Source organism: Diplotaxodon limnothrissa, linkage group LG1, assembly GCF_057381915.1.
Source record: "Diplotaxodon limnothrissa isolate DT_005_m linkage group LG1, D_limnothrissa_male_GT1.1, whole genome shotgun sequence".
In the NCBI taxonomy this organism is placed as follows: domain Eukaryota; kingdom Metazoa; phylum Chordata; class Actinopteri; order Cichliformes; family Cichlidae; genus Diplotaxodon; species Diplotaxodon limnothrissa.
In genome coordinates, this window is record NC_140596.1 from 4,972,759 (window position 1) to 4,983,835 (window position 11,077).

General features: G+C 36.9%; 1 protein-coding gene across 1 annotated transcript; it reads left to right on the forward strand.

Moving 5' to 3' along the window:
* The first annotated feature begins 403 nt into the window (after positions 1–403).
* On the forward strand, positions 404–9,737 carry LOC146639290 (adhesion G protein-coupled receptor G2-like). The gene is made up of 10 exons (XM_085351537.1): positions 404–535; positions 1,962–2,069; positions 2,213–2,258; positions 2,431–2,525; positions 4,014–4,156; positions 4,426–4,694; positions 4,778–4,874; positions 5,401–5,530; positions 6,415–6,571; positions 9,643–9,737. The coding sequence occupies exons 1-10, from the start codon at positions 404–406 to the stop codon at positions 9,735–9,737; spliced, it is 1,272 nt and encodes a 423-aa protein (XP_085207663.1).
* The last annotated feature ends 1,340 nt before the right edge of the window (positions 9,738–11,077 follow it).

The following is an 11,077-nucleotide window of genomic DNA, read 5'->3' on the forward strand; positions in this document are numbered from 1 at the left end:
AAACTGGCAATATCTGTTTTGTTTAAAGTTTTGGTCTTGAAAACTGCTGGGAATGGTTGAGATTGTTTATATCCTATTGATGTCCAAATGTGCATGTATTTTTAGTTACTTTTGTCCTTATTTTCCCTAAGCCACAAAACAGCTTGTTTGATATTGCTTTAGCTATGAAATATCTGAACATGTTCTTTATACTGTAGATTAAACTTTCCTGCTGCTTTGCATTTCGGAGTCTGTGAACCTTTAATGACTTTCCTCAAGTTCCAGCAATTTGAGATCATTTGGACTAAAATGGCTGAAGAGCAGTTTTGGATTTCCATTAAATTTATAATGCATGTTTAGATATATGCTAAGTTGAGAATAATGTTACTCTTATTCACATCATCTTCCTGTTTTTGGCACGTTGATGCATATGCAGGTACAACCAGGCCAGTCTCCTCCCAGCAGCAGAGTGAGATTTCAGCTGCCGAGTGAACTGCAAGCTGGACCAAACAACAAGATTGTGTTCTGCATGATTAAGTGGCCAGAAACATACCAGGTCAGAAATTAAACTCTGTTATACAAAATCTTGAATTTTATACAGACATAGATTTTACACTGTAAATTAAACTACAATCGTTTGTTGATTTAGCTTGTTTTAGCCAAGTAACATTACTAAAAAAAATCTTTTTACATAAGCAAACATTTGGTCCATATTTATTTTATCTTCCAGTCATTTAACATTATTTATTATTAAGAAACTTTTGTCTCACTATCTTGATAACAGACCTTCATCTGAGCACTCAAACCTGCCACCATTCAGCTCAAGTCACATTATTTAAAAACAAACAAACAAAAATATAAGCATATATACATAATTGACCCTTGACTTTAGAGAAGTAAAGCAGGAGACAAATAATAGATTTTTTACTTAGTGCAGACCTCTAGGAAACTAGAATAGCTAAAGTAACATCCACATAAAGGCCCCAAGTTCTCATAGTTTTTTGTAGTAAAACACTGCATTGTAATAAAATCAATTCTACACACATTACATGTCAATTGTTTAAATTTAGCTGCTTATACACCAAAAGTGCTTCAGCCTCAGCTTCATTTGGAAATATATGATAATTATCGGATAGAGTTGCTGGCAGAACAGTAAAGTGATTGCTTTTATGTTCATGTCAGGAAGACAGATGTGTAGATTTTATAAAGATTTATTTGGAACCTGCCGTGCCTCTGCACATCAAACTAGTGACAAAAATATAGCAATTTATTTTGAGTTAACTCGCACAGATATCTTCATGTGGAGAAACAGTTTTAAAACTGCAATGATTATTTACCCTGCTGTGTATTCAAAATACCTTTATGCCATATAATAGCATTTCTCCCAAGCTACAAATATTAATTCATATATGCAGTACATGAAAGCTCCAACACATGTAACAATGTACAAATAACTTTGTGTCCAGTACGTTATTGCCTCCATGATTTAATAAATGGATTGGATGTGTCTCATGAAGGAGCAATAAGTTTGGACTTAACATTGTTCTTTATGGTTTAATGTCTTCATATTTTAAACATAAAAGAATGTTTTGCCACAGGAACAATAAGTGAAATATTGTTAGTCATTTATTTATTTACATTAAATTAGTTTAATTTTATACATTAAAAGACAGCTATGGGAACTGCTCTAATCAGTAAGAGTTAATCAATTTGTTCAACTTTCAAACAGGAAGAGGATGAGTTATATATTTAAACGCAAATGTGCTGAAGGTCTTTAGCAATAATGCACAAAATATAAATGTGGTATATATTAAAGACACTTCTATGTATATTTTTATGTAGAAAAGTTGGTACACCAGGGAAAAATCACTACAACCTTTTAATAAAATGTAAATTACATTAAAATTATTTCATAATAGACAACAAATCTTAAATAAATATTTTCTCAAAAAACAAACTGAGGAATGTGTGTTTTATTGTAGACTGACGTTTATGACAGAAGACTGTTTGGCCTGAGTGTGCAGCGCAAGAGGATATCAGGACTACAGCAGCGTGTCAACATCACCATAAACCTAACCAAGGAAATAAATGTACTTAATGTTGTCATTTACTGCAGATGTGCCTTTTACAATATTATATTATTAAATATATTTTATCTTTTGTTTAGCAAAAGTTAATTAAAAAAAAGTTAGGCATATATAGTATTTAAACATGCAATATTTCTGTGTCACAGGACACCCAAAAACCCTCGTGTCAGTTCATTAACTTCTCACCAAACAGTGAGTAACCAAGCATCACATCTGCCAAGAATAATGTAAAACATTAATATTTTTTTAAATAACCTTCAGTCATTGTTGTTTGTGTTTTGTCTTAAGATCACAAAGCTGATCTGATCTGACTTGGATATAAAAACATCTTATGTATCACTGATCTCTATTTTTGATGTATCAGCTTTTAGTGAGGATGGATGCATTACTCTATGGACTCGTGGTCAGAATAATGTCACCTGTTCCTGTGACCATCTCACATACTTTGCTGTGCTTCTGGTAGGACGGACAATTTTTCATTCTAAAAAAGTGGAATTTCAGGACTTACATGTCTTTAGACTTGAGGGAAACTCGATCAACAAAATATAGACAAACACCTCAGTAATAAAATGGGAAATCTCTTTTAGCAGGTGTGTTGCTAACAATCCAACAATTTCACGCTGAGTTGGACACAGTTTAGCTATCTGGTTCTGATGCTTTGGTAAAAAGTTGTTGTGTGTAATGGCCAACTTCAGCCTTAACTCACATAGTCAAACTTTCTATTGTAATTCCTTTAAGCAGTTGTCAAATTTTTGAAGAATAACTTCTTGAAGGACATTCAAAGCTCTTTTTGGATGTTGTCTGCCTCTTGCTCCACTCTCTGTCAGGATGATTGGATAATAACGCTTCAATAATGTTGTGGTTTTTTCTTCTCTTCTACTCTTTAACTGTAGTAATAGTATCTTTGGAATCATTTTAATGCTGAAACTGTCAACACATAGTATTGCATGGACAAACAAAATCTGACAGTACCTTTACTGTGTTCATAATTACATCAACTTTGATAAGATTTTCAACACCACTGTGTAAACATAACAGAGCCCCCGCTGTGTTCTACAGACAGCTGCAGACACTCACTGTTGTATCTCTCTCCTGACCTACTCCATATAAAAAAATGTGAACCAAAAAATGTCATTCCTCCATCAGGCATGTTACCAGTGATTTTCAGTACAGTTCTTATGTAATTTAATGTGCATCAGCCTTTTCTGAAGAATTAGAAGCTAAATATAAAGACATGAGGTGTGACTCAAGACTTTCATAGCACTGACTTTACAGTATGTTTAATATATGTTAAAACAAAAAAGATTCATTTATACTGTACAACGTACAACACTCATCTCTTGCCAAAATGTTTCCTCAACTATAGTGTGTTATTAAGAATGTCGCTGCACTGGGTGTGCCCTGCCGACGTCGTGTGATTCCTGATACTATCACTAGATGCCCCAAAGTGAACAAAAGTAATCTTTTTCTGTTACAAATGCTCCCTTTACACCATGACTACAATCTTCATTCTTTTGTTAGTATCATCTGTTCTCACGCACAGTTCATTGGCTCATTGACTTGTCATTGATTATCTTATCTGTGACTTACTTTTCCTCATCTACATCTTTGTTTTACAACACCTAATTTACTGAAAACTTTCTGAAATAAAAACCGTGTTCAGGGTGTTGTGATTTTAATTTGATATAGCCAAAGACTTGAATGATGAAGAAAAGAAATACTAAAACTGGACAAACAAGACTGTATTTCCCCAATCACGTGTCTGTCTCCTGCTTATTTTATTGTATAGAACTGTACTCTTGCATACACCTCCTCTATTCCTGTTGCTTATTTTGTATCGACTTTACTGCTTCACTGTTTGCGTGTCTTATGTTTAATTTCTACTCACTGACTACTTCTCACAATCAAAATGCTGCAAAATAAAGTGAGTGTGTATTTTCTGCACAGCTGCCTGTTTCTGGCTCTGATACAAATGGCACTGGGTCCCTCTCACCTAAAGACCAGGAGATTTTAACATACATCACTCTGATTGGCTGCAGTCTCTCTCTTTTTGCCCTGGTCATCACTGTTTTGCTCTTCATCACAAATAGGTAATTCATTTAATGACATTCTTCATCCTTTCTGTCTCTGCTTTTGTTATTAGACTCCTCCTATCCCATTGACTATTCAGCATGTACTATCGCCTTCCAGTCCTGACTTTTTTAACACCACAGTCAATTAATAACCTTTTTGTCTTTTTTCTTTGTTTTAATCTTTGTTCCTTATCACATCATACATGTAGATTTGGTCTAATTGTATTCCAAACAGAATAATACTAAAAAAGATGTGACTTACCATGAATCACATCTGTATTTGCCAGAAAGGTCAGAGAAGATGTTTCTATGAAGGTCCACATCAACCTCGTGATTGCCCTGATCCTCCTCAACCTGCACTTCCTGCTAAGTTCCAGGGTGGCAGCAGTGTCCTCCACTGGGGTCTGTTTATACATGGCTCTTGCCCTTCACTACTCCCTGCTGACTACTTTCAGCTGGATGGCTTTGGAGGGATTTCATCTCTACCTTCTCTTAGTCAAAGTCTTCAACATCTACATCAAGAGATACCTGCTCAAACTCAGTGTGGTGGGATGGGGTGAGTGGAATAATTTAAGCAAGAAGCTATTTATCATCGTCATCATCATCATCATCATCTAAATAACAGTTCTTGTTTTTCAGGTGTTCCTGCAGTCATTGTGTCAGTGGTGGTGATCATAGACAGAGGCTTTTACAGTCCTGTCTCTCTGGACGCATCTAAATCCAACAACACTGATATGTAAGGAAAATATCTGCAAGCATCTAAAATTGAATAAAGAAAATTTAAAATAACAATTCATATTTATTTATTAACTGTTGGTGTACGCATCAGAGTGTAGAGGGGAAAGTGTCATACAAGAGATAGGAATCAAACTCAATTTTACCAAACACTTATTTGCCTATATGGAGAAGACTCTGGTATATTTCACCACATGCATCTAAATTATCCGCTATACCCACCCCCAAAAAAGTTAATTCTGTTCATCTGGATGTAATGTTTTCAGTAGGAGAAACGTTTCACTCATTCAAATGATGGGAAAGGCTGGGGAAACCTGCAGTCAGCTGAGACTGAAGAAGTCACTTGGATGAGTGACGAAAAGTTTCTTGCAATGAAAACACTACGTCCATATGAACAGAATCAAGCTTTTGGGGCGATTTCCCATCCTGGATGATTGGGCATGCATCAATACGCCTGCAATAAGATTTCTATTACAGAAAGTACTTCTTAACTGAAACATGGGTCATCTGAACTCCCTTTCTTTTAGATGCTATATAACCAATGACAAGGTCAAGATGGGGACTACACTGGGACCATTCATCTTGGTGTTCCTCTTTAACATGATCATGTTTGCGGTGACAATCAGACGAGTTTGGACTCTACGCAAAACCACAGAGGTACTGGGCAGTTTTGTGTTGCTATTGTCAACATGTCCTATGAAAGCTTAAAAATAACAATAATGAATTAGTCTTATAAACAACTGGTAGTTTTATATAACAAGAAAAATAAAGGCTAACTCTAGTCATCACTATTGTTAATTTTTATTTTACATTAGTCGTTCCTTTTAAAGGATGAACTGTGGGATGGGTTGTCTGTTAGCTTTTAAGACCAAGTAAATTCTCAGAAAAAAATAAAGGAACACTTTTTATTCAGAGTGTAGCATTAAGCCAACTTGATGAAGTAAACTTCTGGGATACTGATCTGGTCAGTTAAGTAGCAGAGGGAGTGTTAATCAGCCTCAGCTGATTTGACGTTAATGAAATAAACAGCGAGAGCTATGGATGCCATTAGATATCAGGATATCCTTGATCCATTGTCAGACCCTAAATTGGATCAGTGGTTTCTTGGTTCCTCCTGGTGCATGACAATTCAAAGACTCATTTGGCAGCTCCTGAAGGAAGAAAGACCTGATACCATTAACTGCCCCCACACCTATCTGACCTAAATTCAATAGAACACCTCCGGGACATTATGTTTTGGTCCATCCGATGGTGCCAGGTTACAGCTTAACTGTCCAGAAGCTCAGTGATGCACTGGTCCAGATCTGTGAGGAGATCCTTAAAGACACCATCCAACATCTCATTTTTTTGCAATGAGATCTGTTGTGTTTTTAAAGTGTTCCTTTAAATCTTTTCAGCACTGTATTGTGTTTTGTAGTCATTTATCTAAAAACAAACAAACAAACAAAAAACATACTTTAGTATTGACTATTTAAACACATTTGTCTTACTGTGTGAGATTGTATATAATCTCCTGTGTCATTCTATATTTGGCAAATCAGTTTGGGCAGAGTAACCGTGACAGAGCCAAGAAAGACATTTGTACCCTGCTGGGAGTCATGACTCTGCTCGGCATTACCTGGGGCCTGGTCTTCTTCTCTTTTGGATACCTGACCACTCCTGGCATCTACCTCTTCTGCATCCTGAACTCACTGCAAGGTCTGTATAACCATTTGTATGTTAAGGCAAGGCAAGTTTATTTATATAGCACAATTCAACAACAAGGTGATTCAAAGTGCTTTACAGAGACATTAAAAAACAAAAACAAATATGAAGCACGATTTAAAATTGAAAAAAAAAAGGAAGTAACAGTAGATAAAATCAGTAGTTAAAATGTAAGTTTTGAAATTTAAGCTTAAAAGTAAAACAGTGTGGATTTGCTTTATTCAAATGCAGCTGAGAACAGGTGAGTCTTCAACCTGGATTTAAATAAACGGAGTGTTTCAGCTGATCTGAGGCTTTCTGGGAGTTTGTTCCAGATATATGGAGCATAAAAGCTGAATGCAGCTTCTCTGTGTCTGGTTCTGACAAAAAAACGGATCCAGATGACCTGAGGGATCTGGAAGGTTCATACTGGGTCAGGAGGTCACTGATGTATTTTGGTCCTAAACCATTCAGAGCTTTATAGACCAGCATCAGAACTTTAAAGTCTATCCTCTGACGGACAGGCAGCCAGTGTAAAGACCTCAGAGCTGCACTGATGTGGTCCACTTTTTTGGTCTTAGTGAGGACTCGAGCAGCAGAGTTCTGAATGAGCTGTAGTTGTCTGACTGATTTTTTAGGTAGACCTGTAAAGATGCTGTTACAGTAATCAAGCCTACTAAAGATGAATGCATGGACTAGTTTTTCCAGGTCCTGTTGAGACATCAGATCTTTTATCCTTGAAATATTCTTGAGGTGATAGTAAGCTGATTTTGTTATTGTCTTAATGTGTTTCTCTAAGTTTAGGTCTGCATCCATCACTACACCCAAATTTCTCGCCTGGTTTGTGGTTTTTAGATGTATAGATTGAAGTTCTCTGGTGACCTGTAATCGTTTTTCTTTGGCGCCAAAGACTATTACCTCAGTTTTATTTTTGTCTAGCTGGAGAAAATTGTGGCACAACCAGTCATTAATTTCCTCAATGCATTTACCAAGAGCCTGTACAGGGCCTTGGTCTCCTGGTGACATTGTGATATATAGTTGTGTGTCATCTGCATAGCTATGATAGTTTATTTTGTTGTTGTTTATAATCTGTGCCAGTGGGAGCATGTACATGTTAAACAGAAGGGGTCCCAAGATGAAACCTTGGGGAACTCCAGATGTGATACTTGTCTGCTCAGATATGAAATTATCTATTGATACAAAGTATTTCCTGTTTTTGCAAGTATATTTTGAACCAGTTTAGTACAGTTCCTGAAAGACCTGCCCAGTTCTCCAGTCGTTTGAGTAATATGTTGTGGTCAACAGTATCAAATGCTGCACTGAGATCCAGCAAAACAAAGACTGACATTTTTCCACTGTCTATATTCAGACATATGTCATTAAACACTTTAGTCAGAGCGGTTTCAGTGCTTTGGTTCTGTCTAAAACATGACTGGAAGGCATCATAGCAGTTATTCTGTGTCAAGAAGTAATTGAGCTGTTGAGAAACTCCTTTTTCAGTGATCTTACTTAAAAATGGGAGATTTGAGATCGGCCTGTAGTTGTTCATTTGTGACTTGTCAAGATTGTCCGTTTTCAGTTTACCTGACACCTGACATTAAAGAAAGGTGGACGAGCTGTAACAGGTCTGACTCCAAAGCCTTTGAGACCTTTTTGAAAAAAACTTGTTGGCAGGACATCTAAACAGCAAGAGGAGTTCAGTTGACCTAAGATGTCCTCCAGGTCTTTGCTGTTAATAGGGTGAAACTGTTTCATGGTGTTTAAACAGTTTTTCGGTGGACACAGTACACATCCTGAATCTGCTGTTGATGTACCAATTGCTTGTCTAATCTTTTGGATTTTGTCTGTGAAGAATTTGGCAAGGTCATTGCAGGCCATGGTCGAATGAAGTTCAGCTGCCACTCACACAGGAGGGTTTGTTGGCCTGTCAACTGTAGCCGATAAGACCCTCGCATTATGACTGTTTTTGGTGATGATGTCAGAGAAGTAAAATCAATTAAGATAAATTCTGTCATGATTTTAGAGCTATTGTAGGTCACAAGTTTCTGTGTGGGCCCCGCATGGGAAACAAAGTAATGCAGGTGGCCAGGTCATTTACAATAATTAAAAAAAATATTATTTCATAGTGATTCGAGATTTTGGAAAGTCACAGAATATTTTCAAATTTTAAAAATAAACTAAAGAATTCATAGGCTTCTAAATGTCTACTGTATAATATTGTTTGCACTGCATTTCTGAGAGAAGCACATTACGTTTAAGGGAAAGCACTTTCTATTATACATGGAAAATAAATCCACTTAGCTCTCTCATGGTGAAAAACCCATGTTTCTGTTTATAGTTGCTAGTGTTGTATTCATCATGGTTATCTTGTGTCCCCTGTGTTTACTGTGTTAATTTCTGCCACCCTCTGTGTACTCATCCTTTTATTTCAGGAACCCTGTATTTAGTTTAGTCATGTTTCTGTATTTTCCATGGTTAGTTATCTCACTTCCTGTTTTATTTTAGAGTTTGTGTTCCTTGTTTGTTGTCATGAGTTTTACTTCCCTTGTGTTGTCTGATCATTCTGTTCAGCCATGTCTTGTTCTCCCCACCTCTCTTCGCTCCTCAAATCAACCTTCGGTATATATATTGTCACTGTCTACATGGATCCTTTTCAAAAAGCACCTGTTTCTGTTACTTGCTTCCCAGTGTTTTTGTTCTTCCTTTCTTTGCTCCTGCATCTCTCCTTGGCTTTATATTCTAGTTAGTGTGTTTTTAAATCTGTAGACTTCAGTTTCCCTTTGTACTCATGTTAGTCAGCCTGTGGTGTTTTTGCATTGTACATGTACAATGACAATGAAGGTATATTCTATTATATTCTATTCTATTAAACTATTCTATTAAATGAATGACTTACTTTAAGTTTCAATCAATCTGTCTCCAAGCGTCTGCGTTTTGGTCCTTCACAACTTACAATCTGCACATCCTGCAGATTCTGACACACAGATGAATTACTACTTTCATTTTCAAATGTGCGTACTCATTGCATCTCCTGTATAAAGTCTAAACATTTACTTCTCTTCCTCTGTCTTGCTTGTTCCATGCAGGTTTCTTCATCTTCCTGTGGTTTATGATGTCACTGAGAAAGGCTAAAACTGCAGTTACTAAGACAAGCAATGAAACACGAAGCACCAGCACCTAGCTTACACACAACTACCAATACCCCGAGAAGTTCCTTTGTGTGTGCTGTTGGAATGTTTAATGCAATATTAACTTAGAAACATTGTTGTATACATGAGTTCAAGAAGAAATTGTATCAGATAAGAGATCAGCTGACACTAAAAAAATGTATGTGAATGTATTAATTGTGAAGATTTTAACAGCTCAAATTTAGTTTGAAGTTTTCTTTTTATTGCAATAGACAGAGTTTTTATGGCAAGCAGTTTATCTTATTGTTAGAGGATAGATCACCTGTCTCTTTTTACACTCGCTTTCAGAGATCAGAGGCAAAACAACATAAAATTGCTATTTTGTCACATTTTCACCAGTCTGCACATTAGATCTTAGTTTCAAATGAATCTCACCTGGCATTAGTTTAGTATTTTAAGACGCTGTTATGTTGATTGATTGCACATACAGCATTTTGCTTTATTTTAATTGAACTGGTCTGAAAATTATTTTATATTAAAGCACATTGTGAATCACTAAAGGCTGTGGTGTTAGTAATAACAGTAATAGCTGTCTTATTACCTTCACCCTATGGACATTTACGAGTTACGGGCATTCTAAAGTGAAAATCTCAGTTTTGTTCAGTATCATTATCATATGGTAACTCATAGTTTAAATATCAAAAGTGTACTAATTTAATGTTTACAACACAGAATGTCAGAAAAAAACCAGCGGGACCCTGCATATAGGTAGAGAACCCTTTAAAAAGTGTATTTTGGGTAAACAGTGGTCATATCACTTCGTGGGACCTGTGGCTGCTCAGAGACACAACATGAAAGGTCTCTTCTTTACCCACACTTTGATAACGTACGGTTACTGTACAACCTTGGTTCTCTTAGTGAAAGACTATCTCTCCACACCATCACATATTCCATATGTACGGGGTACGACTCCCCTTGGTCGTGGCACAAGGATACTTACTTAAGACACTCCGGCACGCCCGGCCACAGCTCATGTATAAAACAGCTGTGCAGACTTGACACCGGTAATAGTTTGATCAGAGGGCGTCTTCGAGCGGCCTGATGGTGGAGAGATAGTTTCTCGCTAAAAGAACCAAAGCTACACAGTAATCGTATGTTCTCTAGCATATCAAGACTATCTCTCCACACCGTTACATATGTACGGGGTAACTCTGTAAGACATCCCGCGATGAGACAGTGCAACCGAACCGCCGAGAATGAAGGGTGCAATAAACTATTGACAAAGTACCCATAAGCAGACCACCCCGGTCAGGGATTTGCCAGACGCGAAGGCCAAGCAGGGGGATTGGAGGCAGCAGTCTGCAGACGCTAGACTGGCCCGAACTGGTTGTGC

Bases quoted from the DNA above. Each gene is read 5' to 3' on its own strand.
- LOC146639290 (XM_085351537.1), top strand. From the start codon at position 404: ATGCATATGCAGGTACAACCAGGCCAGTCTCCTCCCAGCAGCAGAGTG. The intron at 5,531-6,414 runs GTACTGGGCAGT...TTGGCAAATCAG, and splicing joins CTCTACGCAAAACCACAGAG to TTTGGGCAGAGTAACCGTGA. The intron at 6,572-9,642 runs GTCTGTATAACC...TGTTCCATGCAG, and splicing joins CATCCTGAACTCACTGCAAG to GTTTCTTCATCTTCCTGTGG.